This window comes from Arvicola amphibius, chromosome 17 (genome assembly GCF_903992535.2).
Source record: "Arvicola amphibius chromosome 17, mArvAmp1.2, whole genome shotgun sequence".
Classification (NCBI taxonomy): Eukaryota; Metazoa; Chordata; class Mammalia; order Rodentia; family Cricetidae; genus Arvicola; species Arvicola amphibius.
Genome location: NC_052063.2, coordinates 29,874,388 through 29,898,589, shown reverse-complemented (window position 1 = coordinate 29,898,589; position 24,202 = coordinate 29,874,388). Strand labels below are relative to the sequence as shown.

Sequence of the window (24,202 nt, the reverse complement as noted above, 5' to 3'; positions counted from 1 at the left end):
TCGGTTCTGCTCGCCCTCAACTCAGTCAAAGCCTCCTGCCATTTCAGGAGAGCTCAGCACCCTCCAAGTTAGCCCCAGGGGGCCCAGCGGGAGCCATTCCCAGGGAAACGGCCCTTAGATGACCCAGGACTCCGCGTGGGGCAGCCTGCACCGAGCTTCTCCTGGAGCCAGGGGGCGCCGCAGCGCGAGGGCCCCTCGCCCCCCCTGGCCCCGCCTCTAGTCCCGCCCCCTCTCCCGGGGGACGGCCGCTCCCGGCTCCCCGCCCGGTTCTCTGCGCAGGCGCAGTCGGCTCTGCCTCCACAGCTCCCATCGCAGTGCGCCCGGAGTGGAGCGGGTCAATCCGCCGCCGTCCTCCTCGTCTCCGGAGCTGGGAGGGGGACGGAGCCGCTCTCCCTTGCGACTCTGCGAGCGAGCGCCGCTGAGCGCGGTAGCTGGCCGCGGCGGGTCCGGCAGGTGAGTGGCGGCGGCGGGAGGGAGAGGCTCCGGCGGTGTGAGCACCGCCCCCCTTCGGCGCCTCGCTCGCTCGCTCGCTGGTTCAGCCGGCCCGGAGCGCGGCGGGGAGGGTGCGGATGTGGCCCGCCGACTGCGGAGCCCCGGGGACCCGGAGGGCGGCGGCTCCGGCTCGGCGGGTTACTCATTAACTCCGCGGGCCGAGCGGTCCCCGGCGCTCACCTGGCTGCCCGGCGCGGCCTGGGTCACGGAGTTGCCGAAGTCGCCGGCGGCGCGGTTGGCCGGGGGATGTGTGGGGGGTCGCCGACCCGAGAGCGGGTGCCCGGGTTCTTGTCCGCGATCGGCCGGGCCTCACTTCGGACGCGGGAGTGGGAAGACACCGGCTTCTTCCCCCCCCCCCCATCCCCCGCAGGAGCCGCTCGCCCCGCCGTGCTCGTTCCACCGCCCGCGGAGAAGCAGCTAGGGGGCTGGGGAGGGATGGAGCCGGGTGGACGCTGCAGCACGCCAAGAGTTGCCAGTTGTAGGAGATTAAAACATTGATCCGCAATGGCTGGCTGGAGCACTCCGCACCGAGTTAGAACGGATGCCCCAGAGGCACTTTAGTTTCAAGGAAACGTCTGTTCCCAACCTACCTGTTTATACACTTCCTCAGTGTCCCCCGAGTCAAGGAAAGAGCCCTGTGATTTTTTTTCCGCTGTGGAATGATTGCATAATTGGAGGAGAGGCCGATAAGAGGATTAAAACAAACTGTTCTATTGTACATCTTTTGAAAGACCCAGTCTCTGTTCATTAAACTGTTAAGTTTTTGTTTTTAAACAATGAATGACAAATCGCGAGGAAAAGAGGAGGCGGAATCGGTATGCAGTCCATCATTGTAAATATTTGATACAGTTAAATATTTCACCAGTTTTATGGGGCCTTGTTCTGTTAGCATGTGTTATTTATTTACTAGGGCTGTGCGTTTTGAGAGGACTTTTCATGTTCGGATAAACACTGCGTTCTGAACCTGGCTTGTGTGAATCTTAATCCTTAAAGGCCGTAGTGAACGTATCCCAGGACCTTAACAATTACACGAAGTTACTCAGTGATGCATTCTAACTATAAGAACAAACATCTTTAAACTTTTTTCTCTTTCCAGTCTGGCGAAGTTTTGAATTAATGCATACTTTTGTGAATGAGTGTGTCTGGTGGAACGCTTCCTTGCTCCCTTCACGTAGCCGCTCACCAGTGATTTCGAATACATCCAAACCTCCCACGGTCTGTTTGCTGTTCACCTGCTTTATGGAGATCTGATTAGTGATTGTCTCTTTAAATCCTAGCTGTCCTTTTGAATCAGTCTAGTTCTGTACTTTTAAAAATATTCTTTACCTCAGATTTTCAGAGCAGCCCCTACTCTGCTGTGCACATGGTTGCTCCCCAGATACTTTTTAAAATGGAAACGTTCCTAGGAATAGCCTATCTCTCATTTTTTATGCTGTGGCACAGTAGAAATTTACAGTCTTGAATGTGTTGCAGGGATTAGATTGGCTTTTCTTCTGTGCTGAGGTGATCTTGCTGAGCAGCCTCCTTAGCTGAAAGGGCTGACTTTTATGCCGCCTCCCCAAGCATGTGACCTTGAGTAACTGATGTATTGAGCACACTGTGTAGAAACATTAAAATGCCAGTGTTTGGTCCTTTCCTGTTTCAGCCCAACAGGAACTTTATCGAGGTGGGATATGGGTTTAACTAGACATTCCATTGAGAGGTGGGGGAGGGGATGAAGGAAGGAACCTTAGCTTGACCGCAGACTGGGCGCTGTGCCTGTCGTTCGAGGCTACCCTTGGCTCATTAGTCCTAAGGACATTCTTAGGTTATAGGTGCTTTATCAGACTTTACAAATGCAGAAACCGAAGTGCAGAGAGTCAAAATGACTTGCCTGTAGTGCTTAGTTCTCATTTATAACTGGCTGATATGGCCAGGCTTTAAAAAAACCTGTGGGAGCTCCAAGTGGAGCTTTAAACTCTGTTGCTCTTTACGTCACTGGTCTTTCTAAAGAGCTTTGCGTTTAAGCTGGGGAGGGGCATGCAGGTGAAAGGCGTTGTTATTTGTGTGTCTGATTAAAAATGACCCAGGAGTTCTGATGGACACTATTATTAAGCCCCTGGTTCTCGAGTGCCGAGTCCCCAGCTCATTTCCCCCCACCAGTTGGGAGCTAGGTCATTTATACGCCCTCGCCTTTTCTAGTTGAGAAAACTGAGACCTGAGCAGTTGTGTGGCTTAGCTGGGATCGGATGGCTGATTAAGTGACTGGCAGATGAGGAGTCAGCTGGCTTCGGTGGCAGGGCTGGGGACCATTGCTAAAGGCATCGCTTCTTGTTGGATAGGCTGTGCTTGCTCTTAGTCATCCCATCCCACCGGTCCGTGCTTGAAGGATTGCCTGTTCTTAATGACCGCCCTGCCACCTCGTGTGTAGGTCGTAATGCTAAAAAATGTTTTTAATTTAGCGTTTATGAGATAGTTATATGAGTGTAATGTGTAATTCTCATGCCACTAGAGCTTTTTAAATACAATATTCATTGGATATCTGCTCTGCAAGTCTGTGGGGGTTAAAGGAAGCTGTAGAGTCTAAGGAGGAGCATGGGATGTTCCTTATTAATTATATAATGTGTTCCTTAAAACTCAGTGGAAGCTGGGATGTAGCTCAGTGGTGGAGGGGCTGGCTTAGCCTGTGTCCAAGTCCCAGGATGCAAAAAAAAAAAAGTTTGCAACAGAAACCATTGAGACGGATGTATATACATATATGGATGTGAAAATATATGTATACACTTGTTGAGTGTCAAACCAGAAGGTTACAGTAGTTGGGTGCTGGGGCAGAAGCAGGAGTGACTAGTAGGTAGGTGTGTGTTCCGGTAATGACAGAAGGCGGTAAGAATATAGTTCAGGAAGATACACTTTAAAACACAACTTTTGGCCAATATATAATTCTGCAGGACTACCAGTTTTGCTACTCTATATACTTGGTGCTCTTGAAATCAAATGTCAGGGTTTTGGAAAACTCTTTAGCTAGTTTCTCCTGTGCGGTAATGCTGTCCTAAACTAGCATCATCCCCTACTCTCCCCACCCCCCATTGCCTGGACAGGACTGTGTCGGATCTGGGCTTTTACTGTAACACTCCCTCGCTTCCATAATGGCGGAAAGGTACTTCCACTGCCCTTCCTCCCTGCTGTCATGTTGAGTATGCATTTCTGGCTTGTTATTTATTAATTTTGATATTTGTGCGGCGTTTGTATTTCTCTCGTGGACTGGATGCATGTCTGCGGAGGTGGGTCTGTGAGCTCGGGGCAGCTGGCTCTACTTTATCCTGCCCCAGTTGAGAGCGTCAGCCTTGGGCTTGGTGCTCAGGAGGGATTGCACCGCATAAGCCTGTGCAGTTGTGCTGACTGTAGAAATTGACGCGCTCAGAACGAGAGCCAGGGGGACCTCAGAAGTAAGGGGGTGCCTTTGGCAGCTTGGGTTATGCTGTCTTTTGCTTCGCCTCACAGCTGAACGAGGTAGTTAGGCGCACTTAAGTTGTCTGGAGTCATCTGTAGACTGACACCTGAGTGTTGGCAGCATGGTTCAGTAGCCACAGCTGCAGACCAAGGTGGCTTAGAAGAAGGTGGGAGTTAGCAGAGTGCTGGGAGTTTGTGAGAGATTTGTTGCTCATGGTTAACAAAAGACCAATGTTTTAAGTTTCTACACTAGCTGGGGAAATGGAAATCTTTATTTTTTTCTGTGCCTAACCTATTTTGCTGCTAGTAACCAAAAATGGTAGTTTATATTCATTTTTAGCAGCTGAATAATAAGACAGAGGAATACATTAGCTTCAGTAAATCAAGCTACTGTTTATTTTAATTTGCATGTTATACTTTTCGAGGCCCTGTGAGGAGAGTTGAGGAGAAGGCTTAGTCGGTAGAGGGGTTGCTTGACTTTGATCTCCATGTAAAACTGTGTATTAGTTCCTGTTCTGTTGCTGTGATAAGACGTGACCACAGCAGCTGATAGCAGAGCTTACTGTGGATTACAGTTCCAGCAGCTTAGGGATCCAGACTGGTGGGGACAGCGTGGCAGCAGGCAGCCAGAGCAGGAGGCAGAGAGAGCCCATGTTTAACAGCAGGCATGAAGCAGAGCGCATGGGGGACATAGGATTAGGCTATGTGCTCCCAAAGTTTACCCCCAAGGGAGCACCACCTCCCCAAACCAACTGAGAACCAAGTGTTAGGTACATTCCTCATTCAGACCACCACAGGTTTGGTCTGGTGACTGCACCCGGGATCCCAGTGTTGGGGAGGCTGAAATCGGCTCATCTCTAGAGCTAGCCTAGCATAGCTGATGAGCTCCAGGTCAGCGAGAGACCCTTCCTCAAGGCGGGGTGAATGTGCCTGAGTAACAACACCAGAGGTATTGTCCTCTGGTCCCCACACGCACAGGGACACACGCGCGCACACACACACAGCTCTCTAAAAGACTTTTTAACAAGTTAAGAAAAAATCTTAGCAAAATAGCAAATAAAGAGGACATGATGATTGCAACCAGCGAAGGGGAGGGGAAAGGACACAAGTGGCCAGTGTTGGCTTCAGTGACTGTGTTTGAGAGAGTTGAGTTGTTAACGTTCTTCGGTGTGGGTGTTCATCACCTCTCAGGGCAGATATGATGAGCTGGGCTTAGAAACCCTTTGTCTTTCTTGCTCTGCTGTCACTGTCATTTTTGTCTTGTAACTGTGTCTTTGTGGGGTCAAGTGTTGGCCTCAGACACAGCCGGGCTTGCGTCTTCTTACTTACTTGTGGACTATTTGACCTCTACTCATCCCTGCCTCTGAGTCTGTTTCTGTAAAGTAAGGACCGGGACCATTTTAGAGGATGCTGTGATGCTCAGCTAGGTTCTGTATATGTGCAGATAAAAAGCAAACACCTAACTCCTGCTCTAGGTATTCCGAGGGTGTGACCTTGGCGATGTTGGTCTGACCTTTGTCATTTTTTTTTTTTTTTTTTTTTTTTTGGTTTTTCGAGACAGGTTTCCCCGTAGTTTCTAGAGCCTATCCTGGAACTAGCTCTTGTAGACCAGGCTGGCCTCAAACTCACAGAGATCCACCTGCCTCTGCCTCCCGAGTGCTGGGATTAAAGGTGTGCGCCACCACCACCCGGCTGACCTTTGTCATTTATGAAGTCCTTTGTGGGAACCATTGAACAGTTCCCTCTAGTTAGAGCCATCACCACCATGGAGTACCTTTCCCCAACTATTGCATTACAGGTTGGCTACATTTCTCATGAAGGTCTGGCTCTTCAGGATCAACGCCAAGCAACATTTTCTTGTTAAATGAAGCATTTAATAGTCTGTCCCTCAGCTGCCTTCCCTGCTTTATTTCCTGTCACTCTTTCCTTTGCTAGTGTCCTTAGTGTCAGACCTGTATTCCCTGAGCATCCTGTCTGTCTTCCCCGCTTTGTCAATCCAGTGGACACCTACTTAGCATTTAAGATGTAAGCTGTAATTTACTCTCCTCAGAGCACCCTTCTCCATCCCCTGTGCCTGCAGGGTCATCCCTGGCTCTCATGGACCACATAGCATCGATTTAGTCTGTCCGCTGCTGCGTTCTTAGACCTCAGCACCGGGCTGTACCCTGATGAGCTGAAGCTAGCGACCATTCTTCTGTTGTATATACCGGAAGTCAACAGAGAATGTTTAAGGAAGTGAACTAATAGGTGGAATTTGCAACACTTGAGTTTATGATATACTGTTGAAGTAGCAATCTAATGTTTAATGTCAAGAGCCAGTCTTTAAACATCCGTGCTAAATTTGAAAGTCATCTGAGAATTAAATATATATATCTGGCCAGTGTGGTGGCCCATTCCTTTAAATCCAGCATCCAAGAAGCAGAGGCAGGCAGAATGCTGAGTTTGGAGCCAGCCTGGTCTACCTAGAAAGTTCTAGATCAGTCAGGGCTATCTAGTGAGAGAGAACCTGTCTAAAAAAAGAAAAGGGGAAAAAAAGCAGTGGAGATGCATACAGCTGTCTTCCCAGCCCTCAGCGCATGCGTCAGTAGTCAGCAAAGAATACATTGAAAGAAGGAAATGGTGCTTATGATCAATCTGTTTCTGTGTTTTGAGGCAGGGTCTCATGTAGCCTGGGTCGCCCTGTTGTAGACTGGGTTGATCTCGAACTTATAGGTTGTTCTCTGACCCTACACATGGGCCCTATGACAGTCTCATGCCTACACACACTCGTGCACAGTAATACTAATAATTAAAGAAATGTTTAAAAGGCGAGATCCTTAGCTTGTCTGTTCCGGCACTAGTGTTTCTACTCCGATGCCATGTAACCTTTTCTAAAGTGTAAGTTCTCTTTTTATTAATAGAGAAATTAATTTTCAGATATACCAAGTTCATTTGGGAATATGATTCTTTTCTGCTTCTCATTTATCAAGGGAAGTCAAATTGAGAATACATAGTGGGAAATTGCCTTGTTTTGTTTTGTTTTGTTTTGTTTTTTTGTTCATTTGGACTATTATTATGTATCATGTTCCTAGCTTTCTTTTATATTATTTATATGTGTTCTGGTGGATATTTCACCCCAAGCCCCATGCCCCATCTCTCTCCAAACCCTACAGCATCTCAGAAAGCCCGCCAAATAATGCCCCTCCCCCAGAGATGCTCAAGGCCACTCTCACAGGGTATTTAAACTGCCTCCAGAAAACAGATGCTTGGTTTTAATGGAAAATCATCTGGGAACGTTGTACCCATTAAACCTGAGCTTTTTCAAGTTGGGTTTGATTTGGTCTGATTGGATTGCTGCATTGGCGGAGGGACTTATGGGTGCAGACACTTCTCAGTGTGTATTTTATTCATGTCCTCTTATTCTTTACCCTTTCTTCATTTTTATTTTCTGGAGACTGTTTCCTTATGTAGCTCAGGCTGGCCTCAATCTGGAGATCCTCCAGCTTTAGCCGGAATGCGGGAGTACAGGTGTGTATTCCCATGCCCAACTTCTAAGATACTTCTCGGAAAATATTTATCACTAATTCATCCTGGTGATTTGAGTGATTTGAGCTGTCTTAGGGATCCTTTAGTTTTCATTTCAAGTGTGGATTTTACGAAGAAAAATGTCATTTTTGTAAGAAGTTGCTTGACTTTTGCTGGGCATCATTTAATCAGTTACTACATTTCTTAATACCCCTGCGTGAAAGTTAACTTCCAGTAGAGGTTGGCCGCTGTTTCTGTTGTGAGAATACCGACTTCAGAAAGAAGAAACGGTAACACCAAGTGCATGTCAGCATTCAGAAGCACATTCTTCTGATTAGTTTCCCCCTATTTGGAAGTCACCTTTGGTTTGTGGGAGTATGAAACCAGCCAAGTTGTCCTGCATGCATGAAGGTATGTGAGCCACGTGTGTGCAGTGACCCCAGAGGCCAGAAGGGGGCACCAGATCTCCTGTAAGGAGGTATGGATGGGTGCCTGAAACCAGACCCGGTCCTTTGCAAGAGCGACAGGTCCTCTCCATCTCTGGAGACTGAGTTAATCCTGGGGGAATTGACATTAATCTGTCAAAGTGATTAATCAGACAAGTGCATTAACCTGACATTAATCAGATCATGTGCATCAGAACAGAGGCATTGAAGGCACACACACACCTCAGAGTTGCTAAGCGCTAACTGCTTCTCCATCTTCCGCTCTTAAGATAGAGGTCATGGTACAGATTCCAGATGTGAGAACTGGTGCGCAGATTGTCCTGGTGGTTTAGCAGAAGCAGGCCCAATGCCCTCCTTTGTGTTAGCCATTGCATTTGTGTTTTGTGACTGTTTTGAGGCCATACCTTGGTCACCTGAACACCCTGCTGAGAACTTTGTTTTCTTCTTGGGGGTGGGGGCTTTCACTTGTTATTTCTGCATTTTTTTGCCTTTGCTTTCTTTGTTTTTCCTGTATGGTGTGTGTGTATTTATAGAGGCCAGAAGTCACTCTTGAATGTTGCTCAGGCAACATACACCTTGTCATCTGAGGCAGAGTCTCGTTAACCTGGCTGCCCAGGGAGAGCCCCAGAGTCCTCTTGTCCCCCTCACTCCCCCACCCGCGAGCAGTGTTGGGGTTCCAAGTAGGATGTCAGCACATCCTACTGTTGACATGGATTCTGGGCATCCTGCTCTTGTGGCCTTCAGAACACACTGCTGCAGAGGACACCCTGGGATCAACTCATTGCAGAGCTGATAAATAAATGGAAAAGTCAGCTCATCCGTACAGTCTGGTATATCATGCAGCTGGCTTAGATCATGAGGAAATGTTGTAGAAAATCCGCTTAGTATAAGTTCAGCGGGCCTAGACGAGGATCACAGAGAAGGATGTTTGTACTTGTACACACCTCTCCTAGATTTAGAAGTAGCTTGTGGGCCTGTGAGCAGACTTGACACATCTGTGTGATTCCAGGTCCCCATGGCACAGTGGAAGGGGGACTGCCTCCTGTCCGCCACATGCGTGCTGGGATAAAGGTTTTCAAGAGTGGCTTCTTGAACCTACACAGCTGTTTCCCTGCATGCCGTTAGAATTATCAGCACGTCCTCAGGTCGTTCACAGCAGTGTGTGTAGATACGCTTCATCTTCTTAGATCCACAAGTAACACTTCATTATGAGACTGTTCTCACCTTGCAAGTCAGTCTTTTGCTGTTAAAAATGATATGTTCATCTTTTTTTTTTTCTTCCAGTTTGCCTGTTTGTCGTTGGGCCGAAGCCCTAAGAGCATGCCGGGTCACACGCTGCATGAACCTGCCACTTTGCTAGGTATCGCCACATTTTCTTCCAGAAGATTTGTCTCATTCTGCATTTCTAGAAATTACAATGCGGTTTTACTCTGTAATTCGGTGAGCCTTTAGGGTATACAGAGTTGAATTAGATACACACGGGATAGAAGGAAGGGCCATAGTTACTGTTGAAATCTCAGCTCAAATACAGGCTCCCGCCTTTGCTCTTGGTTAACCACCAGGCTTAGATGGTAAAGAGCCCTTTGTGGAAGGAGGTACCATGTGCTGGATGTGAGACAGGAGACAGCAGGCTGGCACTGAGCTGGCAGCTCTCTCCGCTGCCTACTGTTCACAGTGCCAGAAGGTGCTGCAGCGTCTGGGGAGAAGAGTCATCAGTGGTCTAAGCCAACTGTGGATCCTACATGCTACAATCCTGACCTGCACGCAAGACATGCGTGCTTGTGCAGTAGTGGCCAGAATGTTGTGGGATTACCCAGTAGCTTCCTGATTAGATTTGAGAACTGTTCCATGGGTGATCTACAAACCTGGTCATAAACCTATGGCTGGAGACATCACAGGTCCTAGCACAGAACATAGTCCTGGTGTTTTATGAGCTAGACACGCAACCTAACTGCCTTCTAAATATATCCATTAATACTCGTAGGCTAGTGCTGCTCCTGGTGTGGGTCAGAGAAACTTCTTTTTGCAGAGGGTGATGGGTAGTGCAGAGAAGCCTAAGAGGCCAGGGTGCTCAGGACTGCTGGGTGCTCAGTCCTGCGTGGTACACCTGCCTGCCTGGCCCAGGGAGCATCCCCAAGAGGGTGGGAGGATGAGAGCAGGGGATGGACGGACACCACCGTCACTGCTCTGTGGGTGTGGTGTGGCTGTTGCTAGGCACACAGCAGCTGTGGCTGCCTGCATAAGCCCTGCATGGATAAAATAAGGACCTGGTGGGAGGGGGCTAGTTGGGAGAAGAAAGCATCAACCAGAGTGGGAGAGGGATAAGAGGAGGTGATGGGGAATGAGCTTGGTGCTGTACGGTCACGAGATGGTCGTACATGAGACTGTCGAATACACATTTCAAAGTTGTTGTTTTTCTTTACCTTAGCATGAATTAATTAGTAAGCTTTATGAAAATGAAATATATACTTTTAGCATAGACTTTTCCTCGCTGTGTGTTTGTGTGTGAATTATATAATAAATGAAATTATTATTTTTTAATGAAAAAGATAATTTAGAAAGTATTGTCTGAGCTTTCATTTGGCACAGTAAATATTTTGCATTAAATTATTAAGCTTTGGGGACTGAAAGTACCATTTGCTGTCAATAAGTTTGCTATTTATAAATTTATTTACTTTGAAGTTGGGAATTTATAGATTTATTTGATAAAATTTTGGTTGTTCCTACATGGTCAGGTAGTAGTCTATAATTTTGAGAGGCTGTTAACATTGTATCTACTTTCCGCAACATTTTTATTCTCTGCTGGATATTTTTTAAGGCTTTTTATTGGTGAATTATTGGTTTAACAAGTGAATAAGCATTTCTGTATTTTGTGGAGGAAGTGGCATGTCCAGCTGCTGCTGCTTGCCATGAAGGTCCAGGAAGGATGGCTCGTGATCTTCGCAGTGCTTCCGTAGGATGACCAGATTGGAAAGGAGTGGGTTCGGGACTTTATAGGTTCTGACTTTTTGTGGACTTTTCCATGTAGATTTAAAAAAAAAAAATCACTGAATGGTTTACAAGATTCTTGGTTTTACAATTGAGAGAGTAACTTGAGGGAAACATGTCTTAGTTTTTGCAAACGTTTCGCTGATCAATATTATGCATATATGTTTTTACTAATGTAGAAACTGAAGCGTGTTTGTTATTAATGGTCATGCAGTAAATGTTTCTTAGGAGCACAGTATCTCTGAATGATTTTAGGGATTGCCTTCAGTGCTCACGGTAGCCAGGAGACGGGGGGGTGAGGGGGTGAGGAGTGGGGGTATAGGAGGGACAGGGTTTGGGGGCTGGTAGTTAGGCCCATTCCTAGTCCGTCATTTGGGTTTAAGTTAATGAAGCATATAACCCAGAACTGGATCTGGGACCTGACCCATAAAGTCCAGTGGTGGAGCAGTCAGTGAATTTTGATTGGGGCTTGTGCATTGTTGGTAATTTTAATCATTTACTGCCTAGATTTTGATGATTTTATGATCAGCTAGGAGAATATCCTTGAACTTGGAATACAGTGTGCATGTCCATGTGCATATGTACATATTAATGGGTTGAAACATTCTCAAACGACTCAGAAATGTTAATAACACCCAGATAGTGGGGACTGCTACTCGGGAGCTCTGAAGTTCTTACGTAAATTTAAAATGCTTTCAAAATAAAAACCACTGATTTATCCAAAGTCACATCCAGTACAAGGCAGGATAGGATAGTTGAACTTAAGGCTAGCTTGTTCTAAATGTGTTTCTCTCTCATTCTAGTCAAGGTTATAGATGATAGCAAAGCTAAGAAATTAAGAAAGCTTTTCTTCATTCTTCATACCTGTCAATTGTACCTACTGTGACCATATTCCTATATTTTCGTATCTCTTCCAAATCAGGTTACCTTCTGTGGTATTTCTACCATGAGATCACTTTGTAAATGTTAAGTAGGGGTTTTATTTTTGCTTTTAAACAGTGTTTTATTGTAAGCGTGTACTTTATATAGATTGTTTTACAGCTTATGTATTTTGATTTAGTTTTGAACTAAGTCCCTAAAAATAACCGTATTCTTTTGGCTTTAGCTTAGACTGTCTTAGGATGAAGCCTTTGCTATGGCTAATGACCCCTTGGAAGGCTTCCACGAAGTGAATCTTGCTTCGCCTACTTCTCCGGACCTTCTTGGTGTGTGTGACCCAGGAACCCAAGAGCAGACGACCTCCCCGAGCGTCATCTACCGGCCACACCCTTCGTCTCTGTGCTCTGCTCCTCTCCAGGCTAACGCCTTAGACCTTTCTGCTCTTCCCACACAGCCTGTGTACTCATCCCCGAGGCGTTTAAACTGTGCGGAGATTCCCAATGCCAGGTATGAGATCACCAGCATGCAGATACCTAATATCAGATACCCAATGTCAGGTGTGAGATCACCAGCATGCAGATACCTAATATCAGATGTCCAATGTCAGGTGTGAGATCACCAGCACACAGATACCCAGTGTCAGGTGTGAGATCACCAGCACACAGATACCCAGTGTCAGGTGTGAGATCCCCAGCACACAGATATCCAATGTCAGGTGTGAGATCACCAGCACGCAGATATCCAATGTCAGCTGTGAGATCACCAACATGTAGATACCAATGCCAGGTATGAGATCACCAGCACCCAGATACCCAGTGTTAGTTGTGAGATCACCAGCACGCAGATACTTAATATCAGATACCCAATGTCAGGTATGAGATCACCAGCACGCAGATACCCAATGTCAGATGTGAGATCCCCAGCACACAGATACCCAGTGTTAGGTGTGAGATCACCAGCACGCAGATACCCAGTGTTAGTTGTGGGATCACAAGCATGCAGATACCTAACATCAGGTACAGAGAGCCACCATACTTATTTTGAGTTATTGTTATTTTTAAAAGTTTGCTTGGATGTCTTAAATTATCCTTTTTAGAAAACTTAAATGAAAAAAGTATGCCCATGTAGAGTGATATATTTTAATCCTTAGACCAGGAATTGCAAACTTATGCAGATATCCACTGTAGGTTTAGCAGGCCATATAGTTTTTTTTCTTTTAAAAGATTTTATTTATTTTTTTATATGGATGTTTTGCTTGCATGTCTATCTGTACCTCATGTGTAGTACCTGTGGAGGTCGGAAGAGGGCGTCAGATCCCTGAACTGAGTTACAGATGGTTTTAGCCATCATGCCAGGGCCGAGATTCACATCTGTGTCCTCTGAAAGAACAGCAAGTGCTGTTAACCTCCGTGCCCCTCTCTCCAGCCCCGGGCCATACAGGTTTTGTACCAGTTCTTCAGTTTTGTTTCGCAGGCAGTATGTAAATGAAGCAGTGTGGCTCTTCCAGTAAAACTTGTGGCCACAGAAATTTCATCTTGGGTTTTACAGGTCATACAGTGTTATTGATTCTTTGTCATCAATTCCTGGCTTGTGCCCTTAGAAGAGCCATGCAGATTTGATTTAGCCTTTGGCTGCAGCCATGACCCTGTCCTGGAGAAGTAGTACTCAGTAGCCCTTTCTGTGGTGACGAAAGTAACCCTGTGTTGTGCTGATGAATGGTAGCCACTAACCACATGCCTCTGTTGAGCCCTGAAGTGTAGCTGGTGCGAGACCTGCCGTTAGTTAAGTGTAGGTTGGCGAGTTCGTTGGAACGTTTATTGCGTACCTTCTGGGCTTTCTCTCCTCGCAGCGTTCACGTTCCAGACCCCGCATCGTCCGTGACCTCTGGTGTGACAGTGGGACTCACTAAGCTGACGTCCAGGAAGGACAGCTGCAATGCTGAGAGGGAGTTTTTGCAGGGCGCCACCGTCACAGAGGCTCCTGTTGGCAGCGATGACATCTTTGGGTTGAGTACGGATAGCCTGTCACGTTTACGAAGCCCATCTGTTCTGGAAGTTAGAGAGAAGGGCTATGAAAGGTTGAAAGAAGAACTTGCGAAAGCCCAGAGGGTAAGAAAACCATGTGTCCTTCCATCCATTCCCTTAGGATGACTTCTTGGGATGCAGCTCATGAACACATTTGCATGTTGCTCTTAGCCTTCACTGAGGCTCGGCCTCATTGGAAGCATCCGCGAGTGTGTGAAATAGCCTAGCTCTGCCTGGGAATAGGGACTGGAGAAAGAGACTCTGAAACTCTGCGCTGCCTGCTGTCTGTCTGGCGGATTGTATCTCGTGTGAACCGTCTCCTTATGTGGGCTTGTCGTCTCGGGCAGTGCTCCAGTCCAGTTCTTCTTCCTTGGGGAATTGTGTTGGTGATGTCACCCTTCTTTCTTCTGCTGATGTCAGTACTGTCTGTATTTTACATTGTAGAGTTTCCTTTCCTTGATATTTTCCTTTTTATTTGTCTTCAAATTTATGGCCAGCTCTCATCATACCCCCACCCCAGACTGAAATAAAATTGCAGAGAGAACTGTGTAGCATTAGGAAACAGGAAATATATATATCTATTTGTGTGTATGTGTGTGTGTGTTGTGTGAGTGAGAGAGGGGATGTACGTCCCCCTGTGTGTGTGCAGAGGCCAGGAGGCAGCAGGGGATGTTTCCCCTATTGCTCTCTGCCTATACCTTTGAGGCAGGGTCTTTCCTTGAACCGTTTTCTCGTTTAGGCTAGAAGATGGCAAGCATCAGTAATCTTTCTCCTCTTCATCCCCTAGAGCTGCGATTATAGGTTTATGTCAGGATGCTAGACTTTTCTCGTGCTGGGATCTGAACTCTGGTTTTCATGACTGCACAGTAAACATTCTTAACTGTTGAGCGCTCTCTCTAGCCCAGGAAAAGTCATCAATGAACAATCTTACTTTATCAGCCTAAAAACTAAAGGAAAGTTAAAACGTAGTGAGTAGAAAAATGGGAATGATAAAGAGTGAGAGCAGAATTCAAGGAAATTAACAAGAGAAATAGAAAACAAAATAATTGGATTCTTTAAAACATCAATAAAATTGACAAACCTCGCCAGGCGGTGGTGGCGCACGCCTTTAATCCCAGCACTCGGGAGGCAGAGGCAGGTGGATCTCTGTGAGTTTGAGGCCAGCCTGGTCTACAGAGTGAGTTCCAGGACAGTCTCCAAAGCTACAGAGAAACCCTGTCTTGAAAAAACAAACAAACAACTCCCCCCCCCCCCCAAATTGGCAAACCTTTGGCAAAAAAAAAAAAAAAAGCTTTAAAAAAAAATACAGACTACCAGTATTTGTACTACTCCTGATTCTACAGACACCAAAAGTACAATTTAGGGATGATCAGAAATATTCTATGTATATAAATTTGACAGCTGTGGTCAAATACCAATTTGTATTTTAAAAACTAAGAAAATCTGTCAAACACTATTTCTTTAATGCCATGACATATATTCCACCATGGCGTTCCCACCAAAGCATAACTGTGTGACATACATACTGAGTTGTATTAGGACGAGAATAATGTAGTTTTAATACAACGTAGGACTCAAGTTTTGAGGAGGATTTGAAAATGAAAATATTTTCTGAATTTTGATAACTTGTGAATCAAAATTACATCATGGGCCATTTCATATTCTGGTGATTCGTACCTGCCTTGTTCTCATCCTTTTATTTGGACCTTTCTGTTTAAAGTAAGTCTTGCTTTTTATCCTTTTTTTAACTAATATGTGCCCATTAACTGGTGTATTTAGGCCATTTATATTTAATGCAATATTGATAAAATTTGGCTAAATCTCTTGTCTTACCATTTGTATTTTGTTGTTCTATTTGATTTTTCCTATTCCTCCTTTTGTATTCATTATTTTTGTAATTTCACTCTTACTTTCTTTGGCTTCCTGGCTAATTTTTGTTGTGTTAACTTAGTTCATGACTTACAGTCCACTCCTTTCACCTGTCACTGTCTGCTTCCCAGCCGCACACTGCCTTGCGCAGTGTATTTTCTTTTCTCTTCTAGCTCTGTGCAGCGATTATCATATACGTCATATATTTTAAATCTCATCATGTACTTTGATTTTTGCACTAAACATTTGATTATTTTAAAGAGGTAAATAATGAGTAATAATCTTCAGTTTTCTACACATAGCTGCTGTTTCCATGCTGTGTTGCTCTTTGGTTTCATGTATCTAGATTCCCAGCTGCCGGCTGTCATTTTCTTTCTGCTTGAAGGTCCCCTCCAGCACGGCTCCTGTCTGCACATGCCACGTCAGTTTGTCACGTCACTGGGCGCAGACTTGGAGGCTCAGCTGCCTTCCAGCACACTTTGTTCCCACAGGAGCTGCTCTGTCTGTGACATGTGCTGTGTGCTGCTGGGAGAGTCTCTGTAAGCAGTTTTATGCTTTCCCCGTGCAGTATAGTTCCCTTCGGGGCTGTGTGGTCTGTGCGTGTGTGTGTACATGTGCACACACACTTAGAGTGTGATGCACTTCTGTATGGGTGTTGGAGTGTGGGCTCTGTTCTGTTCTTTCAGTCGTTCTCTGTGTTTCATTGTGGATAGTTTCTCACAGTTGCCAATGCTGTTCTTTCCTTCTGCAGTATCTGACCTGTCTCAGACTTCGTGGTTTTCATGTCCAAAGTCTAAACCTTTAAATAGTTTGCTTTTGTTGTGTAACATGTTATTTCTAACTTCCTGGACTTAGGGCTTGAACGTCCTCACGTCTCGTCGGCTCACTTTGTCCCCTCTTCTGGGAAACAGTCTTTTGTTGGCCAGTGCCCAGTGCTCTTCAGTTGTGTCACGTGGGTGGTAAATTGGACCATTGCCCTGTCTTGATCAGAACGGGAAGTTGTGTTCCCTTATGTTGTGTATCTACCCACTTTATCCAGGTAACCGCTTCCTGAATCTACATCCACACATGTGCACACTGCAGTTATTTTGAGCTTCCCAAGGAAGATTAAGCATTTTGTTTATGATTGTATCTGAAGTGTGTGATGTAGTCTTGCTGCATTTTGTTGATTTTATGGATATGTATATGGGTATACAGGCATATTGTACACTTACACACATATGCATGATATACTAGATAGGGTTATTGGTAGTAACTTATAAGCAGTATAGTATATTAGAAACTTAACTTTTTATTTGTGAAATACTCTGAAGAGGGGTTGCTCTCCTGTGAAGTAGTTAGGGATCTTTGTTCTTTTGCAGTGGGCTTTGTGTTTTTCAAGACAGGGTTTCTCTGTACAAGCTTTGGAGCCTATCCTGGAACTAGCTCTGTAGACCAGGCTGGCCTCGAACTCACAGAGATCCTCCTGCCTCTGCCTCCCAAGTGCTGGGATTAAAAGCGTGTGCCACCACCACCTGGATAGGCTTTGTAATCTTGTAGGACTGAAAATCGCTTTCCAACTACAGATCCACAGTGTTTGAATAGGGAGACACCCATGAGACAGAGGTGTGGTGTGCCAGAGATCACTGTGTGACCCTCTAGTTATCTGGCCTGTCTTCCCCAGGTTGTTGCTGAAGATCAGCGTGGGTAGAATAAGGGCTTTAGTATGTCCTTATTAGGCGCACGCCTTTAATCCCAGCACTCGGGAAGCAGAGGCAGTTGGACCTCTTTGAGTGAGGCCCTGTATCAAAAAATAAAACAGATTAAATTGAGAAAAATAACTAGTAGTTGGACAGAAAAGGTGTAGCTGCGCCTCTTTTTTTTCTTATAGCATCTCTGAAATCAGAATGGGTCTTAACATTGTAACAGACAGTAATAAATAAGGACATCGTGATTGCCTAGTTATGCATGAACGTGGTCATAGCTGTTCAAGCTAGTTTAATTGAGTTGGATGCTTTATTGTTGATTGTAATTACTTGGTTAGCTACCTTCAAAAGTATCTCACTGTAATGAAATATTGAAGTAGAAACACAGAGTAACAGGATAAAAATCTGTTCTGTGAGCCTAAAGGATTCTCAAAATGACAACCCAAGAAGAGAAGAGAACAGTGTATCGTTGTTTCATTTCCAGCATTCCTTTCTGCAAGTGTGAGCTGTCTGTCAAATGAACTCGAATAGCTAGATGCATGGCTCAGTGGTAGGTGATTGTGTAGTGTACCAGAGGTGCTGGCTGGTTTAGTCTCTAGCACAGTGCTGTCATACATGAACAGCCCCAGCTTCTTTGGGAGGAGGCCAAGTTGCAGGAGGATTGCTTGACCTCAGAGTCTGGGGGTAGCTTGGGGACACAGCAAGGCCCTTCTGGGAATACAATGAAGATGGAGTCTTTTTTTTTTTTAAAGTTACTTATTTGTATTTTATGTACAAGTGCACTGCATGTACACCTGCAAGCCAGAAGAGGGCACCAGATCTCATTACAGATGGTTGTAAGCCACCATGTGGGTGCTGGGAATCAAACTCAGATCCTCTGGAAGAGTAGCCAGTGCTCTTAACTGTTAAGCCATCTCTCCAGCCCCCCGAAGATGGAGTCTTAAATATTGTTGAAATATGCTTATAGCGTCCTGATGCTTTCTGTATATCTCTTGGATTATTCCCCCATGTTATCATCTAAATCCATATCATTGGCCTAAAATATTCTAGTAATTACTGTGATCTTTTTCTCCACTGTTTTTTTTTTTTTCTTTTTAAACTTAGCCAAACTATGCAGTGGTATATTCTGAATGGCAAATCTGCTGGTTGCTTCCTTAATTAGTCCTTGATTAGAATCCTTAAATGACCCCCATTCTCTTTTTGGTAATTCTTCTTTGCTTTTTTTTTTTGGTTTTTCGAGACAGGGTTTCCCTGTAGTTTCTAGAGCCTGTCCTGGAACTGGCTCTTGTAGACCAGGCTGGCCTCGAACTCAGGGATCCGCTTGTCTCTGCCTTCCGAGTGCTGGGATTAAAGGCGTGCGCCACCACCGCCCGGCTTTCTCCTTTGCTTTAAGATAAGTCCTATTTGTTACTTTGCCTTTCAGGGCTGCTTGAGACCGGTCGTAAACCTTCCTTTCTGTAGCCTTCCCCTCACATCATTAGCTGCTTCATGCCTACAGCAGGTCAGCACCAATTTCCCTGATAACACACCCATCACAACTTACAAATTTTCCTGGTGTGTTTGCCTAAAAGCTCTGTAGCCCTCATAGACAGTGACTTCATGAAAACCATGAATTTGCTCTCAGATTCTGTCTCCAGAACTAAGACAGTTTCCTGATGAGCATTGAGTTAGCATGTGTTGAAGGAGTGAAGACTTCATGAAAATCATGAATTTGCTCTCAGATTCTGTCTCCAGAACTAAGACAGTTGCCTGATGAGCATCGAGTTAGCACGTGTTGAAGGAGTGAAGCCTGAGTAGCTGTGTGTCAGTACAGAGTACTGAGGGAGATCACAGATGCTAAGGGGGCCTCACACAGAGAACACATTGGTTGGCTGAGGTGGACCCTGAAGCATACATCCAAACAAAGACATCAGTCACTTGTGGGGAGAGTTTCAGATGGATTGGACCAGGCTGGGGAGTGGCCCTGTTTGAGTATGACTCAAGGACAGCTCTGGAAAGGCGACTGGCACAAACTCTTGGGGACTTAGTGCCTGGGTGGAGTTTATGCTGCTTTGGTAGGAGTCGGCAGCTGGTCTGAGCTCCGCCTCTGTGAGTGACAGACTCGCTGTGGCTCCTGCTTCTGTTTGCCTTTTGTGTCTGTTAGGAGTTTCATTGGGTACTGCAGTCCTCAGCCCTGTTAGGGTTCCGTGTCCCTTTATAATCTTCGGACCTGCTTTTGGTCCAGGAGGTAGCACGGCTGAAGACGCAGTCAGTAGCTGCTTCAGATTGGCTTTTCACTTAGCAGTATGCATTTAAGGGTCTTGAGTGTCTCTTCATGGGTGCACCGAGTGCTCACCTGTTGTGTTGGACTGAGCAAAGTTGCTACTAATAAGGATTCCTAGTAAAGGCTACCTTGGCTGCTTCCGGGTCTGAGGAATTACAGATAAAGCCCTAAAGGCATTTGCATGCATGTTTGTATATAGGCCTAAGTCTTCAGCTCCTTTGGATCTGTGCCATGATACTGGATCATCTGTTAAGACTGTGTCTGGTTTTGTAAGTAACTGTCAAATCATTTTCCAAAGTGACCGCACAACCTTGTTCTCCCAGCAGCAGGGGATGGGACTTTCTTGTGCTCCATGTCCTCACGAGCGTTCAGTGTCTTCCATGGTTGGGTTTTGGCCGTTCTGACGGTGTCTGGTGGCGTTCTGTTTTACCTGCAGTTGCTGGATAAAAGAGAACACTGAGAACATTGAGTGTGTTTCAGAAATTTATTTATCACCTGTGTATCTTCTTTGGTGAAAAGTCTTGGTCTGGTATTTTGTTCATTTTTAAAGTTTTTCTTCTATTAATGTTGTTAATAATTCTTTTCATGTTTTGGATAATAGTTCTTCATCACATATGTCCTTTGAAATAGTGAATCCTGTCTGTGACTCACCATTCTTCTCTTTCTCTCCCTCTCTCCCTTCCCCTCCTCGTGTGTGTGTGTGTGTGTCTGTGTGTGTCTGTGTGTCTGTGTCCTCACCCCCATGGATTGAACCCAGGGCCTTGTCCTGTTAGGCAAGCACTCTTCCATTGAGTCATCTCAGTTATTCTTATTATTTTGATAGCTTCATCTTTCAAGTCACGGTTCTATATTTTCTTTTTCACTCTTAACAAAGCTTCATCAGGTTTTGTTTTGTGAGAGTTACTGATACTCAATCTACTCCATCACTCAAGGAGGCACATAGGGCAGACATTTTCTGAGATCTTACAGGTGTGTTGCTTTGTGGCCTTGTGGAAGATAGTTCGACCTGATGTAAAACATTCAACTTATAGTCTAGTGGTTTTTTTTTTGTTTTTTTTTTTTAACTAATACTTCATTGTTTTGTAGCATAAAATACCCGTGTTGAAGTTTCATATCTGATTTTTTTTCTCCCTTATAGGAAACTTGGCTTTTAAAAATGTCTTTAAACAGACAGAAAACATAAAAATCATATGTATTAATATGTTACTATTATGTTTCATACATATGTATTTTGTGTCGTGTTTAAATCATGTTAAGCATATTTAGCTTTTCCAAGTTTTCTATTGACAAAGTTTTTGGAATCCTTTATTATAGGTTTTGGAATATTCAAGACTTCATTGTTTGCATTCACCCTGCATACCAAAGCATCTTGTGTCTGTTTAACTGTAACTTTATGTGTCCATTCTTATTTCTCATGTGCATGTATCTTGAGTTTCTAATGGAGCATTAGGAGGTTTGGGTGCAGGAGCAGGATAGCCTGTGGCCGTCCTTGTGATGGGTGTGTCTGTCATCGCTTAGTCTTCCAGAGCTCGCCTTGTTCAGCGTTTCTGGGGGTCTTAGCGCCTCAGCATTCCGCTGTAAGGTCAGAGTTTCACATCACAGCCTTGTCTCAACCTGGCTGCTGTGTTTTAATGGTTTTCTGGCAGCAGGTTTTCCCTCAGTGTGAGGCTGTGCTGTGCTGGGAGAGGCTCCCTGCTCACCACTCTGCCATGAATTACGTTTCCTAGCAGCTCGCTGCCTCCGGGATGGAGCAAATGGCTGGTCGCGTTCACCTGCAAGTGAGGCCTGGGAAACCTTTCTCCTTTTCCCATTTGCTCAGCTATGTTCTTCCAGTTTTCTCCAGCGTGCGAGTCCTTACACTTTGAGGTGTGTGTGATGAGTGTGGAGCTGCGGCTCTTCCTTCACTGCCTGCACAGCAAGGACACGTTCTCTTATAGCCTGAGATTTGCGAGGGATTTCTTCTGCCAAGTTTTGTTGAGGATTTATCATCAGATTCTCAAGCTTAGGATATTTGGTTTTCAAGAGTTGTCTTTGGGAGATTAAAATCTTAAGCTGCCTTCTGTCACCTGAGTAGTTAGTTATTACTTTGTCAGAGGAACTGTGAATGACGTGGACAGAGCTTCTTAGCTTTGGAGCCTGTCCTGGAACTCACTCTGTAGACCAGACTGGCCTTGAACTCACAGAGATCCACCTGCCTCTGCCTCCCTAGTGCTAGAGTTAAAGGCTGGTGCCACCACTGCCCAGCTGGAGCTTCAGATTTTTTAAAATCTTTGTCTGAAAGGTTAGTTTCAAGTGATTTCAGCATATAAAATCAAGTATTTTGATGTTTGAATACAACAATTTTGTGTGTGATGTGTGTTTGTCATGTATGTGGATGTACATGCATGTGCGTGGAAATCAGAGACTGAAGGTTGTCGTCTTTTGTTGCTCTCTCATATTTGTTGGGACAGGGTCTCTCACTGAGTGTGGAGCCCACCTGTTTGCAGGCTGGCTAGTCAGTGAGCTCAGGGATCTGTCTGTCTGTCTCCCCCATGCGGGGGTTGCAGGTGTGCACTGCTGTGCCCGTGAGCTCAGGGATCTGTCTGTCTCCCTGCTGTGCCTGCTTTTTCACTTGGGTTCTGGATCCAAACTCGGGTCTTCTATGCTTTTGTGGAGGGGACTTTACTGTAGACTGAACCATCTATCCCCTTTAAGTAAACATTAAAAAATCATTAATTAAAAAAATCATTAATTTTATTGACATTAGAAAGCAAAATTGAAAGAAGTTCATGCTTGAGAAATAATTATGTTCAGAGAAAAGCTAAAGGGGAAACTTTTTTAATTTTTAAAAAATATTTATTTATTATGTATACAATATTCTGTCTGTGTGTATGCCTGCACGCCAGAAGAGGGCACCAGACCCCATTACAGATGGTTGTGAGCCACCATGTGGTTGCTGGGAATCGAACTCAGGACCTTTGGAAGAGCAGGCAATGCTCTTAACCACTGAGCCATCTCTCCAGCCCCCCCCCCTTTTTTTAAATTTTCTTTAAATATTTATTTATTTATTTATTTATTAAGGGAAACTGTTTTTTTATGTGTTATATTCATATTTAGTCTCTGGACGTTTTTCTGGAAGAAATCTAATGTAATGTGTTGGGATTTGTTGTAATTGTTTGTCTTCCATCTAGCAGGTACTAGGAGATGGTGTTAATATTTTATAATTCTATTAATAACTATTATATAGTCGATATAATCTCATTTCAGACCGAAGGGATCTAAAACAAAATTATCAATTTCTCATAGGAATTGAAGTTAAAAGATGAAGAATGTGAGAGACTTTCGAAAGTGCGAGATCAACTTGGGCAGGAGTTGGAGGAACTCACAGCTAGTTTATTTGAGGTTGGTCTGTTTCTGTTGTGCCCGAGAGCAACATCTCAATTTGAAATGTTGATAGAATTGGTTTTGTGAAGGAATCTTGAGACGGTATGGCTAGCTTCATGAGTATTCATAATTTTTGTAAGCAAGAAAATATAATCTGTAATTATAATAATTATAATAATAAAATATAGTCTCTAATTTAAAATAGTGTAAGAGGAAACTAGAATTCCAAAGGCTATCAGTATCTGGTAGTGCAGACATGTGTGTGAAAGGAAAGGTTAGTAATTCTAGTTTTAAATTTTACCAGTTATTTAGGGACTACTGTGATTTTTTTTTTTTAATTTTTAATTTTCTTTTATGATTGCAAACCCCTGAGGTGTAGTCATTGCTGTAGGGTGATTTGAGGGACATTAGTTGGTACACTTCTTATCTCTCACTTGCCCTCAGGACCAAGATCTCTACCCAGCCTTGATTCTGGATAGCAGTGTCGTTGGCACAGAGACACAGATGCAGTGGGGCGTGTGTGAGACAGGCAGAGAGAGATGGTAGAGAACTGGCTCCTGCCTGTGGAGGCCACCATATCCCAGGGCTGTGAGGTGAGCTGGAAAGCTGGTCTGAGTTTGAAGGCCTGAGAACTGGAAGAGCCATGTTTCAGAGTCTGAAGGGAGAATAGATTTTCTTACTCAGTGGTGTGGTAGGCTTTTTGTTCTGCTAAGGCCTTCCTCTGGTAGGGTGAGGCCCATTGTGCTTGTGTAGTGCAGTCTGCCTTACAAAGTTTATCAATTTGTTAACCTCATCCAAAACACCATCACAGAAATGCTTGATAATACATAATTTGGGTGTCCTGTGATTCCCATTACAAAATGAAACATGAAATTGGTTTGTCCCCCAAATACTAACTAGGAAAGAAAAGTAATTCTCTTTTCCAAGTTTGTGAATATGTTCACACATGAAAGAGCAAAGATCACAAGTAGGAAATTGCAGTCTGCTTATTTTTGTGTCCTGTGACCTAAGAATAGATTTTATGTTTTTAAGTGGAGAAAAAAGTTTAAAACTCTCATACATGTAAATATGTGGAAGATTCAATACTAATGTGTTAGTTAAAAATCAAGTATTGAAAGTAGCTATAACCACAAAAATTTGTTAATGGGAACACGATAAAGAAGTGAGATCTGACATCAGCTATAAAGTGCATAGTGGACTGGGGAGCAGGTCTTAAGTCTCTTCATGTAGTTGAAGTTAATCAGCTGAAAACAGTTATAA

General features: G+C 44.6%; 1 protein-coding gene across 4 annotated transcripts in view; it reads left to right on the top strand.

Moving 5' to 3' along the window:
* The first annotated feature begins 267 nt into the window (after nucleotides 1-267).
* LOC119803248 (RAB3A interacting protein) overlaps nucleotides 268-24,202 on the top strand; it is a 49,642-nt gene continuing 25,707 nt past the window's right edge. The window contains exons 1-5 of one of the 4 annotated variants that reach the window (XM_038314415.2): nucleotides 268-453; nucleotides 9,156-9,231; nucleotides 11,965-12,245; nucleotides 13,588-13,846; nucleotides 22,865-22,960. In XM_038314415.2, coding sequence (XP_038170343.1) covers nucleotides 11,995-12,245; nucleotides 13,588-13,846; nucleotides 22,865-22,960 — 606 coding nt within the window. In that variant the 5' untranslated portion in view covers nucleotides 268-453; nucleotides 9,156-9,231; nucleotides 11,965-11,994. Of the gene's footprint in view, nucleotides 454-1,243; nucleotides 1,308-9,155; nucleotides 9,232-11,964; nucleotides 12,246-13,587; nucleotides 13,847-16,124; nucleotides 16,171-22,864; nucleotides 22,961-24,202 lie in introns of those variants that run through there. The other 3 variants (XM_038314416.2, XM_038314417.2, XM_038314418.2) reach the window with 3 other exon arrangements.